The 27,934-nt window shown below is 46.7% G+C and overlaps 13 protein-coding genes across 13 annotated transcripts; 7 read left to right on the forward strand and 6 right to left on the reverse strand.

The window, feature by feature from the left end:
* Positions 1-153: 153 nt before the first annotated feature.
* On the reverse strand, positions 154-873 carry FPOAC1_001116 (uncharacterized protein; the record flags this gene model as incomplete). Its single annotated transcript, XM_044845722.1, has 2 exons — positions 154-734; positions 786-873. The coding sequence occupies 2 exons, from the start codon at positions 871-873 to the stop codon at positions 154-156; spliced, it is 669 nt and encodes a 222-aa protein (XP_044711638.1).
* A 1,004-nt stretch (positions 874-1,877) lies between these two features.
* FPOAC1_001117 (uncharacterized protein) lies at positions 1,878-2,450 on the forward strand (the record flags this gene model as incomplete). The annotated part of the gene is made up of 2 exons (XM_044845723.1): positions 1,878-2,170; positions 2,225-2,450. The coding sequence occupies 2 exons, from the start codon at positions 1,878-1,880 to the stop codon at positions 2,448-2,450; spliced, it is 519 nt and encodes a 172-aa protein (XP_044711639.1).
* A 98-nt stretch (positions 2,451-2,548) lies between these two features.
* On the reverse strand, positions 2,549-6,021 carry FPOAC1_001118 (uncharacterized protein; the record flags this gene model as incomplete). The annotated part of the gene is made up of 2 exons (XM_044845724.1): positions 2,549-5,726; positions 5,777-6,021. The coding sequence occupies 2 exons, from the start codon at positions 6,019-6,021 to the stop codon at positions 2,549-2,551; spliced, it is 3,423 nt and encodes a 1,140-aa protein (XP_044711640.1).
* A 468-nt stretch (positions 6,022-6,489) lies between these two features.
* On the forward strand, positions 6,490-8,177 carry FPOAC1_001119 (uncharacterized protein; the record flags this gene model as incomplete). The annotated part of the gene is made up of 2 exons (XM_044845725.1): positions 6,490-6,629; positions 6,680-8,177. 2 exons carry the CDS (start codon positions 6,490-6,492, stop codon positions 8,175-8,177), a joined length of 1,638 nt encoding a protein of 545 aa, XP_044711641.1.
* A 608-nt stretch (positions 8,178-8,785) lies between these two features.
* Positions 8,786-10,186, forward strand: FPOAC1_001120 (uncharacterized protein; the record flags this gene model as incomplete). Its single annotated transcript, XM_044845726.1, has 4 exons — positions 8,786-8,836; positions 8,989-9,074; positions 9,146-9,793; positions 9,841-10,186. 4 exons carry the CDS (start codon positions 8,786-8,788, stop codon positions 10,184-10,186), a joined length of 1,131 nt encoding a protein of 376 aa, XP_044711642.1.
* Positions 10,187-10,289: 103 nt separating this feature from the next.
* On the reverse strand, positions 10,290-11,375 carry TPC1 (mitochondrial thiamine pyrophosphate transporter; the record flags this gene model as incomplete). The annotated part of the gene is made up of 3 exons (XM_044845727.1): positions 10,290-11,175; positions 11,240-11,292; positions 11,343-11,375. The coding sequence occupies 3 exons, from the start codon at positions 11,373-11,375 to the stop codon at positions 10,290-10,292; spliced, it is 972 nt and encodes a 323-aa protein (XP_044711643.1).
* A 1,591-nt stretch (positions 11,376-12,966) lies between these two features.
* Positions 12,967-14,169, forward strand: FPOAC1_001122 (uncharacterized protein; the record flags this gene model as incomplete). The annotated part of the gene is made up of 1 exon (XM_044845728.1): positions 12,967-14,169. One exon carries the CDS (start codon positions 12,967-12,969, stop codon positions 14,167-14,169), a length of 1,203 nt encoding a protein of 400 aa, XP_044711644.1.
* Positions 14,170-14,809: 640 nt separating this feature from the next.
* Positions 14,810-16,093, reverse strand: FPOAC1_001123 (uncharacterized protein; the record flags this gene model as incomplete). The annotated part of the gene is made up of 1 exon (XM_044845729.1): positions 14,810-16,093. The coding sequence occupies one exon, from the start codon at positions 16,091-16,093 to the stop codon at positions 14,810-14,812; it is 1,284 nt and encodes a 427-aa protein (XP_044711645.1).
* Positions 16,094-17,276: 1,183 nt separating this feature from the next.
* On the forward strand, positions 17,277-18,268 carry FPOAC1_001124 (uncharacterized protein; the record flags this gene model as incomplete). Its single annotated transcript, XM_044845730.1, has 3 exons — positions 17,277-17,747; positions 17,794-18,061; positions 18,114-18,268. 3 exons carry the CDS (start codon positions 17,277-17,279, stop codon positions 18,266-18,268), a joined length of 894 nt encoding a protein of 297 aa, XP_044711646.1.
* Positions 18,269-18,770: 502 nt separating this feature from the next.
* Positions 18,771-20,404, forward strand: FPOAC1_001125 (uncharacterized protein; the record flags this gene model as incomplete). The annotated part of the gene is made up of 2 exons (XM_044845731.1): positions 18,771-19,769; positions 19,817-20,404. The coding sequence occupies 2 exons, from the start codon at positions 18,771-18,773 to the stop codon at positions 20,402-20,404; spliced, it is 1,587 nt and encodes a 528-aa protein (XP_044711647.1).
* A 56-nt stretch (positions 20,405-20,460) lies between these two features.
* On the reverse strand, positions 20,461-21,387 carry FPOAC1_001126 (uncharacterized protein; the record flags this gene model as incomplete). The annotated part of the gene is made up of 1 exon (XM_044845732.1): positions 20,461-21,387. The coding sequence occupies one exon, from the start codon at positions 21,385-21,387 to the stop codon at positions 20,461-20,463; it is 927 nt and encodes a 308-aa protein (XP_044711648.1).
* Positions 21,388-22,197: 810 nt separating this feature from the next.
* On the forward strand, positions 22,198-23,887 carry FPOAC1_001127 (uncharacterized protein; the record flags this gene model as incomplete). Its single annotated transcript, XM_044845733.1, has 2 exons — positions 22,198-22,828; positions 22,890-23,887. The coding sequence occupies 2 exons, from the start codon at positions 22,198-22,200 to the stop codon at positions 23,885-23,887; spliced, it is 1,629 nt and encodes a 542-aa protein (XP_044711649.1).
* A 159-nt stretch (positions 23,888-24,046) lies between these two features.
* FPOAC1_001128 (uncharacterized protein) lies at positions 24,047-27,932 on the reverse strand (the record flags this gene model as incomplete). The annotated part of the gene is made up of 10 exons (XM_044845734.1): positions 24,047-24,200; positions 24,249-24,357; positions 24,412-24,579; positions 24,643-24,711; positions 24,765-25,620; positions 25,678-26,139; positions 26,188-26,915; positions 26,964-27,134; positions 27,179-27,482; positions 27,531-27,932. 10 exons carry the CDS (start codon positions 27,930-27,932, stop codon positions 24,047-24,049), a joined length of 3,423 nt encoding a protein of 1,140 aa, XP_044711650.1.
* Positions 27,933-27,934: the final 2 nt, after the last annotated feature.

The following is a 27,934-nucleotide window of genomic DNA, read 5'->3' on the forward strand; positions in this document are numbered from 1 at the left end:
TATACGCTTTCCAAATATGCAGGATATCGATTGATAGCCTATAAACTACTAGGTATACAGGGACTTATACACATCAAGTACAAGAGTCGTTCAAGCACTGATCCGACTCCATACCAACCGATCTGGCTTTGCCTCGCAACTACGGAGAAGCATTTACTGCTTCTTCTTGTTGGAAGCCTTGGAAGGGGAACCCTCCTTCTTCTCAGCAGCCTCCTTGGCCTCCATAGCAGCAACGTCATCGGCCTCCTTCTTCTCAGCGTACCACTCGCCAGCTTGGAGAACGAGAATGCCGACAAGAACGAGAGCGAGAATAGTGTTGCTAGCGGAAAGAACCTTCAAGCTGTCCTCGCGACCAAGAACAAGCTCGCCGCTCTCACCCTCGTGGGTCTTGCCATCGAAGCCATCATTAGTCCAAATCTCGGCGCTAACGCTTCGGAGAGCCTTGACAATGTTGGCAACGTAGACACCGAAACCAATAAGGTAGAGGATGAGAGATGCGCCGTCAAAGAGGAAGTTGGCCTCGCTCGGGCGGAAGAGCTTAATGAAGAAGCCGATAAAACCGATGGAGATGACAATATGGAGAATGCGGCTGATGAGTGCGGGGGACTGGTGCACAAACTTCAGATGCGTCTCGAGATGGTCGAAGAAGTTGTCGGGCACAGGGGCCTTGGTCCAGAGGAGAGGGAAGTCGTAAGGAAACGACGCGAAAAGGATACCCAGGAAGAAGCACACAGCTGTGGCATTGTTAGTATTAAGAAGCGATTGATCGCAACGGATCTACTCACGGGCAATGATCATGAACGTGGCAAATGAACCAGATCCATGGTAGTTCTTCGACTTGGTAGTCTTGGAGTAGTCGATGAAGCCGCTCATGGTGATTATGCTTATTTATGGAGGGGCTTTAAAAGCGCGAAAGATATTGTGCAAGTACGGAGTAATAGGGAACGTGTCGAGTGCAAGGACGACGGTGCGCAGGTTTTTCAACAAGCGAAATAGTCACTGTCGCAATGCGCTCAATATCACGCTTGCCAATTGGTGTTTGCGGAGTTGTGCGGAGGAGGAGGAGAAGAAGAAAGTAGAGAAGAGGAGGTTGTTGGTTCTGTAGTGGGACGAAAGCTAAGGGTACCTAGCTTCAGGTTAGTCTGACATTATCTTAGTAGAGCTGGAGCACTGATAGGTGTAGGTACCTTCCAAATTGGTGGTAGACTGGGGTTTTCGTGGAGTACCTACCTGTCCTTATCTCTTCGTTAGCCTTCAGCTTTAAACAAATATGGGGTTTTTGAGTGGTCGTTGTGCTTATTTGACTCCACCAGCCATGGTCTAGATGTCAGTCAGTTCAGTTCTAGAAGCTCAACCCTTTACTAGGTATTGAAGATAGAATAAAGTATTACTTGAGATTAAAGAGATTGTATGGTTGGCACCATTTCAATCCTTAGCTCCCAAGAGAAAGATTGACCACGAGGAAGGAGTATGTCTATAATCGATAGAATCTATGGTACACTATTGGAACTTGTATTATACAAGACATGTTGGTTTGTATAAGCAGCTTTATTGAAGATGGATGCCTATCTTAACTAAAAATAACTTATGGGAAATAATTTCAAGTAGACTGTTACGTCGCCAAATGCGTCGTTTGCCTCTTCTATACATTCCAGTTGCGGGATCCCAAAGAAAACAATGCGCCGCCACTACACTATGGGCAGCCCTCAGCGTCATACTATACAGATAAATAGAAAGCATACAGCGAATGCGACCAAAGAAACCTGAGTCTTCTCACCTCATATTGTGGACCGTCTCTGTAACCTCTGCTATGCCTATACTTCTCAGCTTAGCCAACCACTTGGACATGTACAAAGCAGAAAGGTCGACTTCTCAAAATGACTGGAACTCTTTACAATACTGCAATATTATTGTCTATTGCCTCGTTAGTCACATCGCAAGAATCCTCCAGCACTAACACATCGCAACCAAGAATCTACCCGGGATCGGACGGCTACAAATACTATGGCTGCTACAACGAGACGACGCAGATTCAAGACTCCGCCGAAGACCGCGCTCTTGCTGACGGCACCCACCTCGTCAAAGCCGGAAAGATGACAGTACCCATGTGTCTTGAGTTCTGCACTTCAAACGGAACACAATACAAATATGCCGGTCTGGAGTGGTCACGGTATGTACTGAATCATAAGCTTAGGACCGGGTTTGGCTTACAGACCGTTGTTAGGGAATGCTGGTGTTCTCCATACTTGTCAAGTCTTTCAGCAAAACTCGGCGATGATGATTGTGAGAACCCGTGTGAGGGCAACTCATCTCAAGTTTGTGGAGGACCACTCAGGCTGAGTGCCTACCAACTCTCTGAGGGGGATGCATCGAACAGAGGAGATATGCTTTTGGCACCAGGAGCCATATTTAGTCTCTCGATCATCGTGTTACCTCTGTTGTCACTGTAATGTGAAAGGCTTTCTCTGGATGAAAAGCAGAAGTAGTGTTAGATGGGTATATAGTCATAATCTGGTATCGTAACATCCTGTACGTAGCCAACAAGTATTCAGAACTTCAAAGGAGCCATGCCTCGCTGCTTCACAGCCTGTTGCACAATCACCTTGATGCCCTCAACCGATCGTCTCCAATTCTCCTGCCCTCGCCCCTCTCTACCATCTTGTTCGACCAACACATCTAACCACTTGACCAGTTTGGTCGCCTTTTCCAAATCACGCTCTTCCTGAACCACCTGATCGAGAAACTTTTCCAATACTTCTATGTCCCCACGGTGAGGGCCGTTTTTCCTTGTCTCTGTATGCCAAGCATCCAGCATGTCTTTGATTTCCTGTGTCGAGGTCACCCCTGAACTTGAAAACGATATCTTGCGTGGCACTGGCGCGAACTGAATCCTAAGCTGCCCCCCTGGCAATGCCGCGTCTGTATCAGTGGAGTTGTGCTTGCGCAAAGGGGCTTCCAGCCTCATCTGCTGGGCCTTTTTCCGCCTATTGTGGTCTTCAACAACTTCCTTTCGCACATCTTCGGGAAGCTCTGCAAGAAACTCCGAGTCGAGTTCTTCAACGACGTCCTCTTCCTGAAAGGCGTCGCCAACCTGATTCAAAGATCGAAAGTTGGTCTGCAATAGACCAGCCTGGGCATCTCTCTGCCTCTGGGCTTTGCCAAACAAGCCTCGCGGCCTGCCTCGCTTTGAAGGTGTGGTGGGCTTTCTGGGTTGTATCGTGCGATCCTTGCGCGGAGATTGGTGTGGTGTAGGTTGTTTGGGTCTCCGCCCATACGTAGCCATAATCTCAGCCTTCATCTCGTCAGGCAATGCATTGAATACCTCGGGATCTACCTGAGTCGGGCATACATCAAATGGTATGGGACTCTCGCATCTGGATTTGGGTACTGGAGATTCAGCCTCCTGTGGCATCCGGGATTTCTGAGCCATTAGCTTGCTGCGAATGCTGCTGGGTAATTCTGCTAGGATGGTGGGATCTACGTCTTTAGGAATAATGAATTGGGTCCCGGATATGTTAAGAGGTGTCTTCGCCTTCGCATCATCTTCGCTAGCCTTTGTCAATGCCATGGCAGGGTGTATCTTTTGCCTTCGTGGTGTCAAGGGATCATCGGCGATTGGATCCTCGGCAACTCCACGGCCTGTTGTTGCTTTCTGTTTCTCGGGACTCTCGATCTCATAGATCTGCTCTGCGGTGGAACTTTTCCTGGCTGGTGACGGTTTTGTAAAGACGCTGAATGTCAATTTCTTCTGACTACCATCAGGAGCTGCCAAGTTGGTCTTGATGGGTTCAAGCTTTGTCATTTGTACTCCGAGCCCGCGTAGATCACCTGGACTAAACTTAAAGGACCGTAAAATGTTGACGGCTTCTTTGCCAATGACTTGTTGGTCATTAGTTGCCACCCCGAAAGTGGTGCTCTTATTAAATGTGTCGCATTTACCATGACCCAGTGATTTCGCTGGATCCAGGGGTGCGTCTATCGATCTTCTCATAATCTTCATAGTGAACTGTTTCCCCCTGACGTTCTCGTTCAGGAGTCGTTTTTCCAGTTCCTTGCAGAGGTTGTAGACAAATTCCTCTGCTTCTGGTTGATTGATGAACCGGATACCCCAGTTCACTTCTGCAGATACAGACTTGCGTGGCGGCTGCTCCCCAACTTCTGTACGGTCGATACCAAGAGCATATTCTCGGAGCCTCTCGCCGGTTTTCGGCCCTAGGATTGAAACAAGGCGCTCTTTTGACACTTCTCGCAAGTCTTTGACTAACACGACACCGATGTCCTCGAGCTTTCCGCCAATACTCCTGGCAACACCAGGAAGCTGATCAACTTTGAGCTCGCCGATCATACCCATCACATCGCTTGGTTCCAATTGGTATTGGCCTGCAGGCTTGGCTTTCCGTAGCGCGACTTTGGCTTGTAAAATGTTTGCACCAATTCCAACAGAAACATGACAGTCTGTGAGGGATTTGATTTTCTCACGAAGGTCTTTTGCAATATTATTTGCCATGTCCCTCTCCTGAGCAACGGTCACTGGGTCAGGCCTCATGTCTTGAGACCCAGTGGATTTCATAACAACTGATGTTATGTCAATGAGAGCCTCGTCGATGCTGACGCTTTGAACCACTCCACCAACGTCTAGGATTGACTCATAGAACAGGCGACTGGCTTCTTCATATGCAGGAAAGTCGTAAGGAAGCACCTTTAAATCTGGGCACAACTCGAGGGCTGATTTCATCCACATGCCGTTTTTTACTCCAAACTCTCGAGCAGGATAGTTGCAGCTTGCAATTTCTGATCCAGACCCTGTGCTGTGCGCAACAACTGCCGGCTTGGTAATGAACTCGGGTTTCTTCTTTAATGACACTGCACAAAAGAAGCTGTCAAAATCGACATGTATAACATATCGTCGCGGGTTTGGATGCTTCTTGGCGTTAAGAGTCGATTGTCCCTTCTCTATAGCTAATCGTTGCATTCTTGATTTCAACTCGGCTTTCCACGTAGAGAGGTGGTGCAGTCGACTCTCAGAATAGAACTGCTTTAGAAAGTCAGGGTTGGCAGTCGAGGATTTTCTGATTCGTGGATCGGATAACAGTTGTGCATTGTGCTCTTCGGATGTCATCGGTTTGGAAGGCTCCTGTGCCTTGGTATGGACTGTGGGTGCAGATACTGCTTCTGCTTGAGATTCGGTATTACCATTATCGACTCTATTCGTTTGTGATTGACACGGAGTCGCGATTGGTTGATGCGCGATAGGAGATCTAGGACGTGCCTCTGGCTTCTTGAAAGAGGCGATGTCGCTTTCCGTCAGTGTTGTGCCTGGTGTTCGACCTATACCGCGAATTGGTGTGTGGTCCTTCTCAATGACCTGACTTAAAGATTGGCTAGGTAGAGCTGGTGCCTTGAATTGGCCAGTATAGAAACTGTTATCGCTCTGTTCACGATATCCTTCCTTGACACGAGGAGTTGATGGTGCCAAACCACTACTCCCGTCAAACGTAAGCACTTTCTGTCTCGGACCCTCGTCCAAGACGCGATAGTTTGACCATGGAAGAAGCTGTCCTGCTTGGATAGAATCCATGATCCATGCAGGTTTGACGATCCGGTACCGGTTGAAGTCGACAGACTTTTTGGGAGGCAGGGTCGAAGCAATGATATGTGTAGCCATTGTTTTGGAGTCCAAGTATTGTAGAAAACCACCACCATGCTGCACTATCTCACGATGCAGACTGTGATGGTGAGCTGATATTCAAACCAAAATTGTCAAAGAGATACTTACACATGCAATGACGGTTGAGTATACCCTGTCACATGCGCGACGATACCCTTGAATATTTGCGGCCTGTCTGACTTTGCGCGCGTCTCAGCATCCAGATTTTGGAGTTTGATTCTCTTGCGCCTGAAATACTCGTTGAAACCACCAAACTCACTGCCCTCGTATTCATCTCCACCTTCATTTTCAAATGTATGCGCCTCGATGCGCTTTCTCACTTGAGAAGAGTTTTTATCCAGGACACTTCCCATTTTGCCTCTTTGTCTTTGATGACCGTGTTGTGTTTTGTCGGTAAGTTCACAATAATTAGTGGCGAGTTAATGCGCCCGTTGACGAATCCTGATCATCACTACCTCCGCATCACATTATTATTTCAGAGCAAAATAATATATGATATATATCGAAGATTGTGATTATCATTCAGAATCCAATATGCGAGTACGCTTCTGCGCTGCTTGCGAGGTTCTCATAAGATGCGACGAACTAAGGCGTGAGTTAGTGATGTCAAAAGCGCGTAGAGTGGAGCACTAAAGCGCGTTTTGACACGATAACTCGTGACATGTGTGCACAGCCACATGCATGATTAGCCACAAAGTAGTATCCATGTACCTCTATGTATGTCGAGGTCTGAATGCGACATACAAAATCCCAACTGATTACAACATCATCTCAGCCTTTTGGTTGTTCAGTGCTCCTTTACACGGGCAATTTCTTTCAAGATGAATAATGACCAGTTTCGTAAGCTTATAGCTGCAAATTCACAAAAGAGCTCCGCCAGCAAAGATGGCGCAACCGCATCATCCCCAGCTGGTGGAAATGCACTTGGTTCAAGACAAAGATCAAGCATCCCAATGACACCGTAAGTTAATACTAGATACCGTCTGAAAATACACTAACGCAATGCAACAGACGTGCCGTAGCTGGTGCTCAAGCGGACTTTGCGCGACAACTTGCCGAGCGCAACAATGCGGCTCGGCCCCAGAGGAAATTTAAGTCTTATGACCCCAAGGGTATCAAACTTGCGTCAGGCTATACCGATCGATCGAAGGAACGCGACGAAGAAACAGATGATGAACGAGTAGAAAAGCTCAAAGAACTCGAAAAGCAACTGAAAGATGAGGAGATCGACCAGGAAACATTCGAGAAGCGACGATTTGAGATTGCAGGCGGAGATCTAAGCAGCACACATCTGGTCAAGGGTCTTGATTTTAAGCTTTTAAAAAGAATTCGAGATGGAGAGAATATCTACGGTGAGGAGAAAGACGAGCCCGAGAAAGAGACTGAACCGGAAGCCGAACCGGAAATCGACATCGACAATGAGCTTGAGCAACTAGAAGGAAAGGAAGTCGAAGCAATTACTAAAGAAAAGGCTGAGACGAAGAAGAAAGGTCAACTATCAACAGTATCTCTGGCACCTGGGAAAAAGCGAACACGCAACCAAATATTGGCAGAATTAAAGGCAGCACGAGAAGCGGCCAAAGCACAACAGGCAAACGCACTTGGTGATCGGTTCAAGAAGGTCGGTATCAAGCAAAAGGCTGGTTCACGAATAGAGCGCGACCACAAAGGACGAGAAGTTTTAATCATCGTGGACGAAGACGGACACGAGAAGAGGAAGGTTCGCAAAGTCCAGCCTGGTACTGGCGAAGACGAGAGCGACCGGAATGATCTCTTGATGCCAGACAAGGATGCAAAGCCCCTTGGCATGGAGGTCCCAGAGCAGTACAAGAAAACGGAAGAGGAGCCCAAAGAGGACGAGGATATGGACATCTTTGATGGTGTAGGTGATGATTACGATCCCTTAGCTGGCATGGATGGTTCAGACTCAGATTCCGATACGGAGGATGATTCCAAGAAAGCGAAACAACAGAAAACCGGTGAAGAGCCCACTGCAGACACTTCGATGCCGCCGCCGCCGAGACCGCAAGCACCTCGGAATTATTTCGAAGGCGCCAAGACAGGTCTTGTGTCGGAAGAAGAACGGAACAAAGCACCATCTATGTCTGATCCTGCAATCATGGCAGCGTTCAAGCGTGCGGCGGCTCTCAATCCGATCAAGACAGAGAAAGATGACGACGAAGACGACGAAGACGACGACGAGGATGGCGAGGATGAAGAAGCAAGAAACAAGGCAATGGAAGAACGAAAGAAGAGACTCATGCAAATGGCAGATCGAGATGACGAAGATCTGGACATGGGCTTCGGTACAAGTCGCCTTGCTGACGAGGAAGACTTTGACGAGAGAAAGGTCAAGCTCTCGAAGTGGGGTGGAAAAGACAACGACGATGATGATGAAGGACAATCAAAAGGTGGGCCAAAACGAAAGCGAGGCGCAAAGAAGCGAAAGGGCGATGCTAATAATGCTGCCGATGTGTTGCGTGTGATGGAAGCGCGCAAGAAGACATAGAGACACGGCCTTGGCTACCAGGAGTCAAGATTGCTATCATGAAACATATTCGGCACAAAGCCAACTCTACCTAGATACCCCAGGCAGTATAATTAGTTGTTTGTCATAATAAGTCCATCCAAGCATCTTTTTTGTGTGCAATTTTTCTTCTTCTTTTTTCTCTATGAGTGTAACCTCCTGCCTGAGGAGGAAGTTGCTTTGTTTAGTTTGGCTGCTAGTCAAGTTCCATACCAACTACCAACTTACTATACTTACCTAGGCCAGTCAAACAAAATGCCTGGGATGTGCGCCCCAGATTTCAGTCAGTTGAGTGAAGTTTGCTCCAAGCTAACCTAAGAAACAACCAGCAAAATGAGGGGAAGATAACCCCACCATTACTAGAGCTTCCAGGGTCTATTAAAGAGTCCTGTAGGCTGATAAAACGTCACAACTTTAACAACTCACTTGCAACCGATATTCTCATACAGTTGTGATTGACGCTCTTACTCAATTGAGTCTACTTTTCTGTCACAGAGTCTATTACGAAACTCTTCTTTTGCATAAACCTATAGTTTATATTTTTCTCAACGGCTTTCCCCTTTACCTACTACACAGGCCTATTATCTACCATGTCTGAGGCGCAGGTTCCCGTTTGGCTGGATTGTGATCCAGGTCATGATGTACGTATATAAAGATACGCGGCTGCTGGTTTCTGTGTCACACGGAAAGAGGTTTAGTTACGATACAAGACTCAATATATCAGTATTGTCTTCGGCAACTTTCTCTTAGCTTACACATTCCACGATTGCGCCCGGTACTAACAATCTTACAGGACGCTTTTGCAATTCTTCTTGCAGCTTACCACCCTCAGATTAGACTGCTCGGAGTCTCAACAGTATTTGGAAATGCATCTCTTGAGTATGTCAATTGTGCTGCAACATGAACCCTGCAGCGTATTGTGCGATAACCTGTTCCTAATCTGTACATAGGAATACCACACACAATGCGGCTTCTATTCTCACCGCTATTGGAATGCATGATATTCCTTTGTATATCGGCTTGGGAAAAGCCCTTGAGCGCCCTGCCCTCCACGCACCAACAGACATCCATGGCGTTTCTGGACTGGACGGCACAGATCTTTTGCCCACGCCGCTCGTCACACCTTCTACCATGCCAGCCGTCGAGGCTATGGCCACGGCTCTACGTGCTCAGCAGCCCGGCACAGCATGGATTGTTGCGACAGGTGCGCTGACCAATGTTGGAGCTCTGTTCCGTGCATACCCAGAACTCATCAGCCACGTCAAGGGTGTCAGTCTCATGGGCGGCTCTATTGGCGACAACTTCTCAGATGCGCCGCTAGGTGAAGTTGACGGCCGACCTAGAATTGGGAACTACACGCCTTGGGCCGAGTTCAACATTCTTGTTGACCCTGAAGCTGCTGCAACAGTCTTCCATAACAAGGAGATTGCTGCCAAGACCACGATTGTGCCGCTTGATCTCAGCCATCAGGTGTTGGCCACGCCCGAGGTGAGAGATATGCTTCTGTATGGGCCCAATGCCGAGAAAACGGGCTCTGGAAAGACAACTCTCCGAACCATGCTTGTAGAGCTCCTTTACTTCTTTGCCCAAACATACGCGTAAGTCTTGATACCTCGCCGCAATCGCTTTTAACTGACATTTTCAGTGATACGTTCGGCATTACCGCTGGCCCTCCTCTCCATGACCCAATCGCCGTTGCCGCCGTACTTATCGGCACGGAAAGTGAAATCCCTTTCTTTGAGTGGGACGCCAAGCACAGTCAACCCCCTCAGCACGATGAGCGCTTCGAAGTAACTGTTATCACTGAGGGCACTTTTGAGGAGGCCAAAGAGGGTAAGCAAACAGGCCGCACAATTGCCAAATTACTCCCACCTGGCGAACAAGGTGTTAGGATCCCACGCGGAGTCGATACTGCCAAATTTTGGCAGGTCATTGAAGAGTGCATCGAGCGAGCAGATGCAAAGAATGCTGCGCTCGCGCTTGCACTATGATTGGATAAACCAACAAGTTATTGTAGAGTACAACCACGCAAGTAGTAGTAGACAATCTGACAACTTACTCTGTCATGATGAATCTATTAAATATTGTTACAGTCTATGACGCATTGGGGATGGTTTCCTTACTGCTTGAATCCCAGTCAAGCATCACTTTCAAGCTCTGTTCGTAAGTCCAGAGAGTGACAGCGCTCGCCGGCGCTGATTTGAGTAGGCTGATAGTCAAACCTTTATACAGGCCGCGAAAACCCTCTGTGCGTGCAATTGTCTTTAGTGCACCTCGAGCGGTGGAGTATTCGGGGATGTTTTCGTAGGCATATTGGCTGCGTGCTGGTCCCTGAACTTGAATTCGCTTTCGAACAAGGTCAAGAGGGAATACGGCTGTCTTGGAGATGACGCTGGCACACATGCCAGCTGTAGCATCGCCACTGCCCCACGGCATGTGCAACCCTTCCAAGGTCGATCTGAGGGACTCGTATGTGACGAAAAAGATACCCATAAAGGGCATAATTTGGGCAAGGCCGGGTCCAATGCCTCTGAAGAACCCTCGCCATCCTTCATCGCGCTTAATGTCCCAGATTGCGCTACGAAGTGACTGGTATACGCGGTGCTGCCCCTGAGCCGCGAATCGTGTTCTCAATAAGTCGAGAGGATATGTAATAGACGTAGCTGCTGCACCTGAGGCCGCGCCGGCGATAAAACTTTCCGCAGCATCGGGTAATCTCGAAGGGAAAGCTGTCCGGAGGAAAACGGTCGTCGATCGATAGGCCGTGAATTGCGCAGCACCATAGCAAACATATAGAAGCTCTGCGGGGACGTTGCCCTTCCATAAACCTGTCAAGCCTTCGTGCTTGAGGATGTGTTTTAGGGTTGCGAATGCCCCTCGATAAGCCGGACCGTTCCGTAGAGCTGCTACCGGGTCGGGAAGGGAGCGAGGTTGGAGCTGAAGACGGATCTTGACGACATCGAGGGGAGCGACGACAAATCTAGGGATCAGATAAAATTAATTGCGGTGCCCGTTTTGAAGAAGGACTGGGAACAAAAGAGTACCTTGAGACGAGCCCTGCGATCGCGCCTGCAGCGACTACTTGGACTCTGGAGCCCTATTGTGATCGTGAGCCCAGAACCGTGTACTGAAATATTAAATCCCTACCTCATCCTTGAGGTGCCCTTCTTTATGTGACATTCATCAAGTTTCAGTCCTGGCGGACTGCGTACCCAGAAAAATAAAAACAACTGGTTGAATTGTTTGAGCCTGTCGAAGATAGTTTGGTATCGCTGATTTTCGAAATCGTCGTTTGTAAATGCAGGGGTTAGTTAGAGAGAGAACAAGACTGGTAGAAGTTGCTGATAGAAAAAGTTACTGATAAGCAAAAATGCGATGCACCGGAAATCAATGTGCGGAGGCGATAGGGTGATAGTAGTGTGTGTATTTCTGAAAACAATTATATAAAAAAAAAGGTTGAATGAAAACCTCTGTAGAGAAGTTTCGAGCAAGTTCGTCATTATTAGGTATTACATATATCGTGATGACTGAGATAGCCACATTGGCTAGTAATTCATTGTCGCACTCACGATAGATTCTGTGAACTTGTGTGACGGCATAATTTCTGAATATTTGGAGTTAGCCTGCGATGAGTGAGCGGGTGGAAGCGGTTGTTAGCGGATGAGATTAAAGTCCTCTGTGTCTTTACATATTTAAGTAGTGTTGTGAAGATTGCGATGAGTGGCCCTTTAGTCTGTGAAAAAGAGAAAGGAGTACCTATCTCGGTATCTGTAGGTATATTTCTAGAACTGGATATACATCTGGATTCCGAATCAACTTCGGGCTCTCTTGGACCGAACAGGAACTCATGGACCGAACCGATATCGAACAGGTACTAAGAAGGCTGAAAGGCGATCTCTTTTTGACAATGCCAGGGGTCTCGACCAGGGTTCATCCATTAAAAGCTAGCTCGGGCCGTTGGAGCCAACCAAAAGCGTAGAATTGTCACCTGCACTTTTTGACATGAATGCAGGTGATGATAGAGTTTGCAGATCAGATGGTGAACTTGAGACACAACGAGGCAGTGAATTATGAATTGAGAATATTATTTAAAACTCTACTAGATATATCCATTAGTGAATTAATTAATACCTAGTATCTCAGTGATGATACTAAAGAGCTTCACCATACTACGTAGTAAATGTGGGGTTGTTCTTCCCCACAATCACTGCTACCAGAAGCACAGCCTCCGAGAAGCCTCCTCCTGCCTCCATTGCTCCGGCCGAGACCCTTCTCCCCGTTATTGGCTGGACTTTCCCAGTAGGAACAGACCTTGGAGGTTCCGGGGCTTCACTACGGGGGGAAGGAGTGCATGGGCTAGGGACGTCACTTGCCTCTTGAATGTATTTGTGCCGCATCGCCGATAGAGACTAGGGATCCGGCCATAGATTTTAGCTCTCATTGCCGAGCAAACAGCAAACACATGCCCTCTCTTCGCATACATATATGTCTGTCGCCCCCTCTTCATTTTCGTATCGCCTCTCGTCTGTCTACTTACTGTATCTACTCTAAGATTTGATTGTTAAAAATCAATCTTGCTTTACATCTTTACTGGATATCTGTCTACTGTCCACTCACCTACATCTACTTACTGGGTCCACGAGCTTGCCCATTTGCACGTGAAATCCACTCTCACGATACTCGATTTTTCGATTATGTACGCCAGAACTGATTCTTAACAAGCCGCAATTGCAACATAAGAAGACTGTCCAGCCCTCCCGTATACTTCACCATGGCCACCGCACAACTTCCTCCGCCAGACACTACACAGCTTCTGGCGCCGTTCCTTCCTGCTCTCCCACCGTCCACCATTTCTACCGAGCCTGCCATTGGCATCCTGCCACTCCTCTCCCCCATACTACGTCAGCGAGTCAAGCTCTTATCACCTACCAGCTCTGAGCCATGGATTCGATTGCTCTGCTACGATAAAGAAAAAATACCGGAACTTGTACAGATTGCGCAAGGTGGTAGCCTTGAGCCACACCCTGTGTCCGGCGAGGTCGAGGTTGACTGGGAGTACGATGCCGAGACGCGATTTCGAAGGGTTGACGAAGAGACTTTTCAGGCTCTCGTTGCACTTTCCACCCTTGGTCTGGCATTCAAGCTAGTATACTGTGTTGGAGATGCCGAAGGTGGTGGCGATGGTTGGAGAGTAGGCGAGGTTACCGTTACGGACAAGCCCTCACCTTTCTTGCAGTTTGGGGGCGTTTCTAGTATCGCGGAGGCTGAGCGACAGTTTGCTGAGACACAAGCCAAGAAGGTCACCAGCATCGCCAATGATACAAACTACCCCAGCCAGAGCCTACATGTCCCGGATGGTGGCCACGATGACGAAGATGACGATGACGATTACTGGGCACGATATGATGCGACGCCAGCTCGTACACCTGCACATAAGTCGCCCGCACCTCCCCCCCAAGCCACTTCTCAGATGGGCGGTGGACGGGCAGCTTCGGCAGAGGATGCATACTTTGCTCAATACGACACTGTACAGCCTGCCATGGACAACCATGACCCTGATGAGGAGGAGGCCGCCGCGCAGATTGCTCCACCACTCGGACTTGGACGAGGTTACGATTCTGCCGAAACTTCAGAACGCAATGAAACTCAGGGTTCATGGACACTGGCCGAGGCTGATCACCTGGGGCCAGGCTCCGCACAGAACGGAAACGATCCCGAGCGCCATGCTACTCTACTGCATCCTCGTCCCGCCTCGAGTGCGAGCTCCAACGGCTCAGAAACGGTTGCCAAACTTGAGGCTTCTGCTGGAAAACAGACACAAAACGAATTTGGCGTGAAACAACACGTCTCACGCAGCATTCGAAGTCTGTTCCTGCTTTCACGAGCATCAGGTATCGATCGCCACGAGTTTGAGAATCTTGTTAGAGCTGAGCTTGATATTCTCGGCATGGTTGAGGATCAGGAACAAGTGTAATGTCGTGTTGAATACGTAATCAGTGCATCTTTCTTGGTTTATTTTTTGATCCATGGGATGGAATTGGGAACACCTGTTGGGGTAATGCATTTTGGTGGTCTCGGCATGCATGCACGGCGTTTGTCATTAAGCATCTGGTTACAGGTTGGTTGAGCGAGTACATTGTTTCGAGTCTTCTTAAGGAAATTTGGTAGGACATGGTCATATACTGAATAAGTATGTAAATGGCATCTCATGAGAGAATGAAACAATACTACATTATAAATGTGTAGATGAGCAAGTCTACTGAGCGGTTAAATGAGTGATGCAAGCCAGTTGATGTAGCCCGCTCTTGTGACATCCCCGGACTAAAATATGCTCGAGACGTGGGAAAGCTGTAAAATGGAAGAATTACGTTACGCTGCTGTACAAAGCATCGCCATGATGTTTCTAATTTGTATGTGTCGCTGGAATATGTTTCTGCCTCTAATGAATTCAAATCATTCAAATCATCCCAAACCGCACAGTAACTAGCTTCTTATATGAATTCAGCACAATCAGGCAGGCACTGCTACCATATCCAATATCATCAGTTCAATATTGCTGTCAGCTACATCACCCAACCCCACTCAACTCCTTATTGAAAAGTCGATCCTTACAATCATGCAATCACGAGGTTCTCCAGGGCAACACGAGCCGTCTCAAGAACCCTCGTACAATTGCGTTGTGATGGACTGCATGGCTTTGATGGGTAGATCACCCCAGAGATCTCGCTGTGACTATGCCCAGCAGCAATACGTGCATCCAAGGCTTCATGCCGTTGTCTGCTTCGCTCTTCTAGTTGGTCTACCACATCCTTCAGACCTAGTTGTCGATATGGCGACGCTCCAGGCATATCGTGGTCTTTCTCGTCAAGTCCGTAGACATCGAGACGGAGAAGACCACGGATAGTCAGCCTCCACATATCTGGGGGCATGGTTTTGTTGTTGTAGGTTTGGTAAGCTGTGCAGCCCTCAGACGTGCCACCAACGCAGCCCCATAGTCCGCCAATATCTCTAAAGGCAAACCAGAATGTCCTTCCTTCTTTCTTGGCGAGAGCAGTTTCTTCGTCCACCATTTCGAGGATTCGTGCGTAGGCGTTGCATGCTGATGGGACCAGGGTACCCAGAAGCATGAGGTTCTGGAAGGCTTGTATGGGAGGTGGTTTGGGAGGGTCTTGGACTACGAAGTTTAAGCATATAGAACACTTGATGACGTCGTGAGCGACCCTCGACGCATTCCGGGCGACTTTCATGGCTGGGATCACCTCAGATGGCAAATTGCCGAGAGAGTCGAGGGCAAAGAATAGCGATGATAGACAACTGCAGGACACTGTCGGAACGGAACGCATTGAGCGAGCTGATGAGCTGGCGGCATTCTCAAGGGAGTCGACAGAGGTGCCATTGTCACTAGAGTCAGGTGGTGTTGAACTGTCTGATGCATCATGTGACTCTGGCTTTGGTGGTTCAATCTGGTCGGCGAGATACTGATGGAGTGTATGGCTCAGGTCCTTTGAGACAGTTTCTTGCGGAGCGTCTGTGTCTCCAAAATCAATGGTGCCCAGAATATCGACTCCACTCAGGTTCAGTGATTGCAAGGCGTTGTTATTCGTGTAGGTGCCATTGTGGTCCAAGATTTGAGGGCCGAAGGGAAGAGAGTCGTCGTCGTATCCGGGCAACAAGTCCCAAGAATCAACGTTTGTAGCAATAGGCTCATCTAGGAAGTTTAAGTTGTCAAGGAAGTCTCCAGTTGGTACTGTGTTCTGAAACTGCGAGTAAGATGTGTCGTCAGCGGGCTGCAGGAATAATAAAGGCTGTTCCTGAAGCTGAGGCTGAGATGATGGCACAGCAACGGCATTATCTTCTTGATCAGTGTCCACATGGCGCCTCTTTCGAGGACGACCCATTTGCTTCTGGGGCGAGTAATAGCATGTTATTCCCTCCTTTTTGCAACGGGCACATCCGTCGGGTTCTTTGGAGCAAGCGAGTTTACGAGATCCTGGGATAGAAAATGACCGATAAGTCTCCGAGTCGGACACATGACGGGACAGAGAAACAGAAAGTTACTCACGACATTCGTCACACGCTCTATGCTTGGTGACTCCGTCAGCAGCCGCTGGAGCTGTAGCCGGCGCCATATTTGTTTTTTGTCTTGTAGACTGGATAGACTTGCTGTGAATACGATTTTCTGTTGTTCGTTTCTTGGGTATTTTTATTGATGCTCTGCACTGTGTGAGAGTGATGGTGGGTTTGTGAGACAGTGAGCACGTTATGATCCTGTCAGCATGAGCCTTGGCTTTCGATCATGAATCTGACTAATAATTCTAGCACAGCCTACTTAAAGACAACAGCGAGGAAAATTGCAAACTATTAGGCAGTTACTATACAGTCTTGGACTGGTAGGTAGATCATGTCTTGGAGTTATCCACAATATAGATCAACAGCTGGCATTACCCATGTGTCCTTGTTTCTGAGGCCCTTTCCATAGGGTTTAGTTCAAGGCTGTATATACATAGTAGAGTAGAGCTAGAGGGTCCCTCTTAGATTCTCCACAGCTCCATTCATTACCCATCATCGCCTTGTTTGATATTTCAGCCCCCAGATCCGTCCTATTACGGAAGGCCACAGGGAGCAGTGTCCCAAAAGTGCGGATACGACATTTTTTTGATATAATAACCCCTTCCGTACGGACCCGTTAGAGAGATATTTTTTGTGATCGTTAGATAAGATAAGGTTCGCTGACGTAAGCAGGTCACGTGCCCACGCGATCGCGCTATCAATTTCGTGATAGCTTCCTTTCCTTTTTTTTCCTTCTCCACACAACACACAACAAGGTAAGAATACCCTTCCTTTGAACCCCAATAGCACCCCCAATACGCCCTTTCATGACCTGATATCACGATATTCGGTTTCGCATTGCTTCAAGCTTCAATTTGCACTATTTTTTACCCTATTTACACCATTTGCGACCGAAAAAAGCTGCCCTTCAAATTGAATCTTGAAAACTGACGCGTGTGAAATAGGTGTGCTACGCAAAGCACCCAAACCACACCGAATTCGCGAATCTACCCTCTCGTACTGCCTACTACGATGGCCCCTCGAAGTGCTGCTAAGTCGGCGCAGAGTGGCAAGGCTGCTCGTGGAAGGGCAAAGAAGGCATCACGATCCCGTACGAATGTGCCTACTTCCGAAACTGAGGAAACCGTACTCAACGATACGGCCGAGTCTTCTACGCCTACCAATTCTGCTAAGTCAAGCAAGAAGACTCCTCCGCGCAAGAAACCGCCCCCTCGTACGCCTGCGAACGAGAACGAAGATGACGACGGAAGTGAGACTGACGACGATGACGATGTTACGATTACGCACGTAACCAATTTGAAGGAATTCGGTCCCCAGGCTGCACAGCTTCTTCCGGAAAAGCTCTTTGGCATTGCAATTTCTGAAATCGACTTTCGCACTTCCGTACGGCCTCAAGAAGCTAAGAAGTTTACCATTTGGGCTTTTTTGCGTGCCCTACGAGGTTGCTCTGTCAAAGGTCTTGAGGCAGTCAAGAAAGATCAGGTAAACACTATATTGATATAATATGTTTACGTACTTACACGTATAGGAACCTCGACCTCTCGTATTGCGTACTAAGAAGTCGAAGGAAAAGAGTGAGATTGAGTACGTTCTCAATTTTACTAGTACGCAGAACTGCGACGCTATGCTTCGCTATCTCTTTGGCGAGGAGGTAATGGACGACGATGGCAACCCCAAGGTGTGCGAGAAGTGTTTGAAGGGCAACGGAGCACTAATTGGCTGTATTGTTGGAAACGGTGCCTCCTCCTGTGCCAATTGTGATTGGAATCGCTCTGGTGCCGCCTGCTCCTTTACGAGTACGTACGAAGCTATATGTTTTTCTATTTAATTATACTGACTTTTTCTTAGACTCTCCCCGCAAGCGTAAGCATGCCAAGAGCGACGACGAGGACGATGACGACAGCGGCTCAGACATCTTGGAGGGTATTGACCGCAAGACCTGCCTCAAGATTGCTGCTATCTTCCGTAAGGCTACTGACAAGAAGAAGAAGAAGCATACTTGAACGTACGTAACATATATATTTACGTATTATTGTATACTAATTTGTAGTAGGGTCTTTTACTGTATGCCTTTGACTTAAAAGTCTGAAGGCTATTTTTGATGATTTACGAGGGAACGATTAATTTGCTGGCAATGGGGACCACAGTTACAGATACGTAGGGATACGAAGCCCTATTATATAGGCATACGAAGCAGTACGATACCCTTAGGTCGTTTAATGAAATTCTTTGCTTTATTATATGTTTACAGTGAATATACTATATATATAAAATTGCCTTAGTATAGAAGTTAAAATTAAAGTAAAAGTGCTACGTACGTAATCTGAAAATTGAAGTAAAAATGCTACGTACGTAATCGTACGATTCCCCTCTAAACTAGGGCAATTACGTACGTAGCATTTTTACTTCAATTTTTATAATTAAATCCCTCAAAACCTTTTACGTTTTTCCTTTATTCTCTTTTTCTTTTCTAGTTATAATTCTGAAAGATTATCTTTACGTATTATGTCTTTTGGTCGCCCTACGGTTAATCTTGAACCATTTCGTGTTCAAATTGAACAGTGGAAATACACTGATCAATTAACAATAAGGCAGATTCTAGAGTCCCTTACGAATCAGTTCAATATCAGAGTAGGCCGTTCAACATTATATCGGTCTATACAACAATGGGCTTTAGACTCTTCCCTAGGCAGTCAACAGGTCAAAAACACAGAAGATTCAGAGCAACTACGTCGACGAATTACAGAATTATTCTACGATCAGGTCCTCAATGACCGTTATATGCTTCTACGACTACAAACGGAAGGCTTTATTATTACAAAGACCGGCCTTGAGCGTATTCGACGAGATTTGGGGCTTTGGAGGCGTCAAACACCAGAAATGTCTTCTACGATAAAGACCAAATTATACAATTTCTTCGAAAACGAAAACGAATTGCATACAAAGCTTCAAACCTTTGGTCGTACATACCTCTATGTTTACGTACGCCAGCACCAATTTATCCTAAGCCGCAAAGCCCTCTATGAATGTTATCGAGAATTTATGCCTACGAACGTATCCGATCGATGGCATACGATGAAGCATCGCCGAACCGGGTGGGCACCAGCTGGGCCTGACTTTATTTGGTCCCTTGATGCATATGATAAGTTAAAGGCTTGGGGCATTGAGATTTATGCTGCAATTGATGCTTATTCACGGTATATTACGTGGTTCTATTGTGGTATATCAGCAAATACATCACGAAGTGTTGTAGAGCAGTATCTTTATGCCCTTCAACAACGGGAGACTATGCCGTATCTTATTCGGTCTGATCGTGGCAATGAGACTCTTTTAATGGCCGGTGCACATTATTACCTTTCGCAAGCGCAAGTACGTAAACGGAATAATACGACACTGGATCAAGTGCAATTTGACGATGTTTGGATCTATGGCAAAAGTACGCATAATGAGAAGATTGAAAGCTGGTGGCTTCGATTAAGTAAAGGAAGGGCTAAGTTTTGGCGCGTACGTATATTTACTTATTATTTAATATTATAACTAATAATCTATAGGAATACTTCAGTATTATTACTGCTGAAGGCCAGTTTTCACATGATTATCTATCAGACCGTATTGCTATATTATATCTATATATGCCAATTATACGAGAAGAGCTCACTGAGTTCGTACGTATATGGAATGTGCACTATATACGCAAACAGGCCAATAGACCTCATGTGAACCCAGGGAAACCTTGGAATCTTTACTTCCAGCCAGAAGCAAAGGACTCCAAAAGCTATGCAGAAGCTATTCCAATGGATCGACTACAGACCCTTTTGAATATCTTTGAAAGCGATTCTATTGATTTGGATGCGTATTTGCCCAAGGATACAATTGCAGTTTGTAATACTATCCTTGAAGGTCAAGATAACTTCCCAATTGATAGCCCTATGCAACCAAAGTATTCAGTATACCTATTTTTACGGGCTCAATTGGAGATATATATTACCCTAAAGAAAGAGCCTTTTATTGGGCTTTTGGATATCCCTACGGGTGGTATAAATCGCGTACGAGATCATTTGGCAACATATGATATTGATGTTGATATACTCGAAAGTATTCCATCGGAAAATGTGGAGGAATTTGATCATCGGTTCTAGTGTATTTGATAGTAATTGAAGCAATTTAAAGCAATTTAAAGCAATTATAGAACTATTTAACTATTACGAGGATTCCTTCCTCGCTTTGCCCGCGTAGGGAGCACTTTCCGTTCAATCCCTTTCTTCTTAATTGGCCGATTCTCCTCAATTGGCTGTTCATCTGGCCCTTCTTCCTCAATTGGCTGCTCATCTGGCCCTTCCTCCTCAATTGGCTGCTCAACTGCAATGATATCTTCTTGATAGGTTGCTAATATTGCCGAAGTATCACTTTCATTGCCGTTATCTTCCCAAGTGAATGATACAGCATCGGCAGTATTATTATCCTCCGTTTTAACCTCCTCTTTGATACCGTATTCTCTTTTAACAGAAGATACGGGTTCATTCTTGATCTTAGAAGCCACCTTACGTTTACTTGGAGCACAAGGCTCTAAGTCAGCAATAGGCTCTGCTTGCCTTTTTGCACGTTTACGTACAGGCTTAGTTGAATCAATTGGGAAGTCTGACATAGGCAATACGTTAAAGTTAAAGAACGTAAAGCTAATAGGACTATTGGGCCTTTTAGGAATTGCAATATTTGCTGCTTCAAAGAATGAGCTTAGTGATACTGCTTCGTATACACTATCATTGAACTCAAACGGGCCAATTGTAGGCCCTGAATTGGAAAATGATGATACAACCTTCCAATCCATTGAAAGAAGCTCCTTCTTGCAGGTCCCTACAATGAATTCAATCATTGCCTTGTGCGATGGAAATGTAGATGCTAATACGGCCTTGAATTTGGCCGTATGTCTTGCAACACAGTAGGCCTTCCCTGCGTAAATCGGGATTTTATATGATTCGTTTATTGCTTTTAGGTATCCATCACAGATCCAAAATGCAGCAACGAAATCGATCGTAATTGGGGTCGTACGGCCAGTTATTGCAATACTTCGTCGCTGACTCTCAACGGCAGCAGCTTGGGCTTGTGCATAGCTAATAGGCATTGGTCTTGTTCTGACTGAAGGAATTGTCATCGCATTGCCTCGTACTTGTGTGTTTGGGGTCGTAGGTGGTGAGTCGAGTGTTAAATCGATTGTAGAAGAAGAAGTAGATAACAAAGGGAGCCGTTGGCAGCATAACGGGCAAAAATTGGCCGATGGGTATTGTGACCGAATATCTGCATGGCGACTGCCATCTTCTGGGCAAAAGGCCGTCATCAGGGAGAGGGATTAATGCAATTTGATGCATTACGGGAGTAAAATGGCATCGTACGGTGCCGTACGGACTCGTACGAGCTTGTGTTGTTACTAAGGGCTCATGACCTAATTGCGGACTTCAGTAGGGAGATATGTTTTGATATAATACTATCTATTCGTATTACTGTATAGATAAGTGACTAATGACACATTGGTGTCAATAGAGTAAGAAAAAATGTCGTATCCGCACTTTTGGGACACTGCCCCCTGTGGCCTTCCGTACCTATTCGATCCATGACCCTTTGACCGATGTTTTCCTTCTTGTTTCTTGTTTCTAGACCAACGTTAGGAAGCCTCCCTTGTTTGCAGGGTCCGGTTTTTAATTTTCTATACTATACTGTACTCTTTAGTTTTCTTCTTTCAGAAAATACCTAATAGTATCTTTACTATCGGCAGTTCCAGCAACGGTGTCTGTTACCATTCTATTCCCGACTCATGCCGGTAGTTGGACTTTGCGTCATGATAGAGTCGTGATCATCAATGCAACCCTATCAAACCAACATACCTATCTACCACACACGAAACGGCTTCAACGGTAACTGGCATTTGTAGTCAGCCATGACCGTTACTTCAATACCTGATCTTGGCAATATCGCCCGCACCGAGTACAAAGCGCTGTTCGACACCGCAATCGCCAATGGCCTTAAAGAACCCCTTGTTCTTCCATTTTGTCTCCTTGGTCCTTTTCTTCTTCCAACTATCTATCTAGCAATTCCACATCGGAACCGACCATGGCTTTATCATGCACGTTGGCTAATTGTCGCTTTCGTCGCCGTCTTTGATCTCTATTTGATTCGGTACATGTCAAGTTTCAACGTTGCTCCCGCATATGCATCTGGCCTTATGGGCATTTGGGGTATCTTGGCAAATTTGAATCTTTTAGTATGGACCAATCCGCAATCCGACTATGCCAGAATCATCAGAGTGCCCAAAGACAAAGCGACAACGGCATCTTCCAATGGGAGCACCAGAAATGATCTCCATGATACCAACAGTAATCAAGAAAACGGACTACGACAAAGAAAATCTCGTGCTGATGCCATCGCACCTTCGGGGGATATTGGAACTCGTACCAAGCGTCAAGACCTTAAAGATACAATTTGTGTCTGGCAAAAGTTTCCCGAGAACGGTTCTTTTGGCGAAAGACTAAACTGGACGTTGGACTTGGCCACTAACTTCAGAGAAGTCGGTATGTCAAATGGAACACTGATTGATTTTATTGATCTTCTGTTACTAACGATTTCCAACAGGTTGGAATTGCTCTATCTCTTCAGTTCCCAGACCCGATATCCCAGCCAACAACATTCACGATGGAGACCCCGTTTCCTTCAAGGACATGCCAGTCGTGTCAAAAAGTGGCTACTATCGCAACCTGACCGAAAAGGAATTCGTATGGACTCGTCTTCGCAAGGTCTTTCTCCTTACATTCGTCTTGGACTTTTGCTCCGTCTTTATGGTCAAGGATCCATACTGTACCTACGGCCCTGACCGAGATCTCCCACCACCACTCTTTCTTCAGCAGCTTCCTCCGTGGCTTCTCCAAGCATACCGCGAACTTATTTGTCTGGTGGGTATTTATGCGGCCATCGACGCCATTTTCAACCTGCATGATTTGTTCCAGTACTATGTCATGAGCTATGCCTATCCTATGCGTGGAGAGCTCTGGCAGTACACCAACATATTCGGTCCTGTCTCGCAGATCCTCGATAGAGGCATTGCTGGCTGGTGGGGTGCCACATGGCATCAAACGTTCCGACTGCAGTTCATCGCTCCTGCAAAGTTCCTAGTTGATAAGGGATATCTCCAGAAGAGGACGTTGACTACGCAGATTGTCACCATGTATGTGTCCTTCATCCAGTCTGGCTTGCTTCATGGAGCAGGAAGTATATCTTCCATGTTTCCCACCAAACCATGGAGGGCACCAGTTTTCTTCTTCATTCAGCCTCTTGGTATTATAGTCCAGCTTCTTTTACTACACACCCTGGATCAAAACTTCCCTAATGTCCCTCGAGCAGCTCGACAAGTATTCAATGTTGTGTCAACGGCGGTCTGGCTGTACTTCACTGCATTCTTCTTCACTGACGACATCTCATCTGCTGGTATCTGGCTGCTTGAGCCTGTGCCAATTTCTCCTCTGCGGTGGTTAGGTTTCGGCCATCCAGATGATCACTGGTGGCGATGGAGGAGGTATTTGTTCCCGACTTGGCATTCAGACAAGCACTGGTGGAAGAGCGGGGTGCAGCTCTGAGAGTACATAGATCTACGGCAATCAGTTTCGTTCGACATCGACAATACCCGTTAGAAAGAATAAAGGTTCAGCGGATACAGACATGTATACTAGAAAAACTCTCCAAAATTCAGATTGGATTAGGCAGCCCATACACATGAGCCACCAAAATATCACTATCTAACCCGATATTTGTCCATTTCTGGGCGTATGCATGGGTTCATGGTTTCTCCCAGAAGCAAGTTTGTCTACTTTTCTGCGAAGCCACTTGATTACTGCCTGATAATTGCTTTGTTTGGTCGCAAGCACCTTCTCAAAAGCCAGGCAGGCAATGCTGCTACTGTCAGTATAGTTCACAGTTATCCACGGAATGGCATCTTACAGAGCAACTTGCGACTGTCGTATACTACAAGTATACTGGGGGTATTTCATCATTCGGGATTTGCTCGTTAGCAATTTATAAGCCACGTCTATCAACGTGGCAATGGTTCCTGGGAATGGGATCAGCAAGCGGTCGCCGTGTTCAGAGAGCTGAGGTTACTTACGAAGTATCATTTCACTACTGGGATGCTGGTTTTTTCTGAGGCAGCGGATATACGCCCACATCTTGCTGGCAGTCTCGACGAAAGCACCCTGGAGTGATGATAGAACGGTCCGGGTTGAATTGTGAGACGTGTCGTAGAACATCAAATGTGATTGGATCTTGAATGCGTCTGTTATGTGAAAGAAAACAATGGTTAACGTATCATAAGGATCGTATTGAAGGAGTATCTTACTCAGAACTTTTCGCTGGAAATTCTGGCCCGGGGTGCGGCCAAAGTCAACCGTAAGGGAGGTCGATACATCTACCTGAGCGTCAGTGATGAGAACGAGCTGTATGGAATGATAAGGAACATACCGATGTTTGCGTCTCTTTCTCTATCCTTGGTTATATCCAGTGTCTGACAGTTAATCGCCGTCCCACAGTAAGGAAAGCCCTTTTCATGGTTGTACTTTCGAACAGGTTCGCCATCATATAGCATGTCGAAGTTGACCATGGTCTTGGCCGGGTTGACCGTAACTCCGTATTCGGGAAACCCACCATGCATGGCGTTCACAAATCTGACAGCCTTGTTTTGATCTAAAGTGATGAGGAGAAAATCGTCAATGAGACGCAACAGAAGACAATCTGGTGAATCCAGAAACCCCAAATGCTTTGATTCAAGATCGGCATAAAAGTAGTTGCATAGGAACGAGGATAGGACTGAGCCTTGAGGAATGCCGACTTTCTGCCTGTAGTACTTCTTCCCCACCTTGACAAGATTTTGTTTAACGTGCTCCTTCAAGAGACTCATGAGCTCTCCAGTATTCTCGGTCTTGCGGAACGCACTGTCTACAAAGACAGTGTTTTTCTTCTTCGGTGCCAGGTCCCCCTCAAGACGCACTGTGAAAGCTGGGTTCTCATTCTCACTCAAAGCGGAAGCGTACCATCGCCGGACGGCTTTGGAGGAATATTTATCGTCGTCTATCACCGCTCGTTCGCCTGGCTTGACCTCCACATGCCTCATGATGGTGTACTTGGTTTGGCTAGGCACGGATTTCATAAGCTCGATGACTGCTTCCTGTGGAATAGTATCAAAAGCAGCCTTGACATCAGCCTTGGCAAAGTACAGCTTGCCATGACCGGGACTTAGAGTTTCTTTAAAGGCCTTGAGTCGGTTGTAAATGTCGCTTACTGAGAACATTGTAGATCCCAGTTTTGATGGATTAATTCTCTAATTTGTCGATCAGTTTGAGTTCTGAAACAGAACATTTCGCGATTGCCAACATACCGTTTCTAATTTTAAGAGCGAGTGGATAGGTCCCAGAACTTTGTTGATGCTGCGACCAAGTTTCTTGGATGGTCCCCGAGCCATAGATCTTCGTCGCAGGTTCATGATGGGGCGCAACTTGTTACCCTTGGGTAATAGTCGAATCTGACTGGTGCTCAGCTCCCGTTTTTCCAGTATCTGGAGCGCCTCATTCATCTTAAGCTCCTCAAACATGTCTGCTTTGAGATCTGCCATGGCAGGCTCTGCAATTCGTCTCCATACTTCATGGCGGAAGTAGAAAACTCGATAACGATGGGTATTGGATTCAGTGACATAAAAGTTGTTGCGAATCAGGGGTATCAAAAGTGAGTCAAAAACAAAATAAAGAAATTCGTGGAAAATCTCAAGACGCTTCTCGGTGTCCGTTCTGCTGGGTTTCTGGGCACCATAATTATGAGGTTGGAGCCAAGAAATCTCTGTAATCTGACATCCCTTTAGTTGACAATCCACTGAAGCTGTTCAAAAACTAACCTTGAGGTCCTGCGTTATTTCATGTAGCGACATAGTCTCAAAGCGCCTGAGCCTGATGAAGTGATGAACGCTTCGCATCACAGTTGATTTGTTGTGTTTCCCAGCATCTCCGTTTCCCCAGAAGCTATCTGGGATGATCTTGGACAGGGCTGCTTGACAGAACGAAGAAACTTGAGATGGTGGTGTGGCCAGTTCTTCTAGAGAGTCGTGCTTCGGAAGTGATTGCGTCTGTGTGTCGAAAGTTCCTGCTTCCGGATACATCTGGGATGAAGCGCATTTTTGTTTCGACCTCGGGGGTGCGTCCTGCAAAGGCTTCAGCTTCCGAGATGATATGAGGATCTTCTTGAGCCTTGGCTTTCGACTCCGCGAGAATCTGTCAAAGACGCAAGGGCAGTAATGCCTCAGTAACTCCGTATAAGAGCATCGGCTATGAAGGATTTGTAAACGCTTCACGAGTTGCTCGGCGTCACCGCGGAGCCGCTTGGGCGTTTTCGGCTTTCTTGGAGTAATATCTCCTGGTTTAGTCTTGAAGGCGGCAGCAATCTCATCTTCTCTTGACGTATAGTCCTGGAACTTTTGAGAAGTTTTGGTGGGGTCAACCTGGGAGGTAAAGACGTTGTGCAGTCCGAATTGACGAGGAAACATGTACATCATGACATTGATTACACCTTGATGTTCAACATCCAAGTTGGCGGAGTCAGAGGGTCTGCGATGCCTATTCAATACGTCTGGCCTTGTCAACACCTTGAATAATTATAAGCCTTCGCAAGACTTACGAATGTGTTTGTAGCCGGCTTGGACAAGCCCGTTCGTCGAGAGAGACGGCTTAGCATAGAATATTCTACTTCTCACCAAAGTAATGTCTGTTGGTTTACGCACTACACAAGCCAACCCCTTATTCAGTGATACGTTGCCGCCAGGGAGATCAAGCTCTGCAAGAGGCACGCCTACAAAAGTCAGACTGGCAACGCTCGAAGTACGCAAATCTTACCTGACAGTTGGTGGTAATTATTGAAGCCAGCTTCAACGGCTATATAGATTGATGCATCGGCAAGGAGTTTGACCATGATCTCTTCGCCAGCTTTGCCGAGTAGAGCTAGCAGCTGTGGCCAGGGACTTTCTTTGAGTGCTTTTACATGGGAATTAGGGTAGTGGCTGAATAGACCCGGGATATTGGTCGTCCCTTGATTTTTTGGGCCGCCTGATCTTTTGAAGCCGTCGCATAGGATGTGTTTAGGCCGTCCTCCAACGTTCGATTCTCGACGGAAGAGTAGCCACAAGACGAAATCCACAATCTAGGTGCAAGTCAGCGATAGCTCACCATACGGGAATGTGATACTGACATCATCTTGGCAAAACGCAGATCCCGCGATGCCATCTGATAAACTAACATGGGATTCATCCCCCTTTTGTGTAAATTCAATATATTGCATCTTTCGCGTGTGATCATCCTCGACATTCTGCTGGTCGGCGAAACAAACAAGTGACGTATCGAGGAGTCGCGACAAACTTCTTTCAAGTTCTCCGACATCTTCCCCCGCACCAACAGACGCTATCTTCTTTCTTCGAAGACGAGAGCGCGGCGGCAGATTAAGGAGGATATATTCTCTTAACGTAGTGACTTTGTCGTAGCAACGATTCAAGAGGTCGCGTTTCACAGGCGTATCACGTAATGTTCTGGCTCTTTTTCGGTCACTTGACGCGTCGGTATCTTCAAGCTTCCGTTTTGCTTTGCGGGACATCATTT

Source organism: Fusarium poae, chromosome 1, assembly GCF_019609905.1.
Source record: "Fusarium poae strain DAOMC 252244 chromosome 1, whole genome shotgun sequence".
Classification (NCBI taxonomy): domain Eukaryota; kingdom Fungi; phylum Ascomycota; class Sordariomycetes; order Hypocreales; family Nectriaceae; genus Fusarium; species Fusarium poae.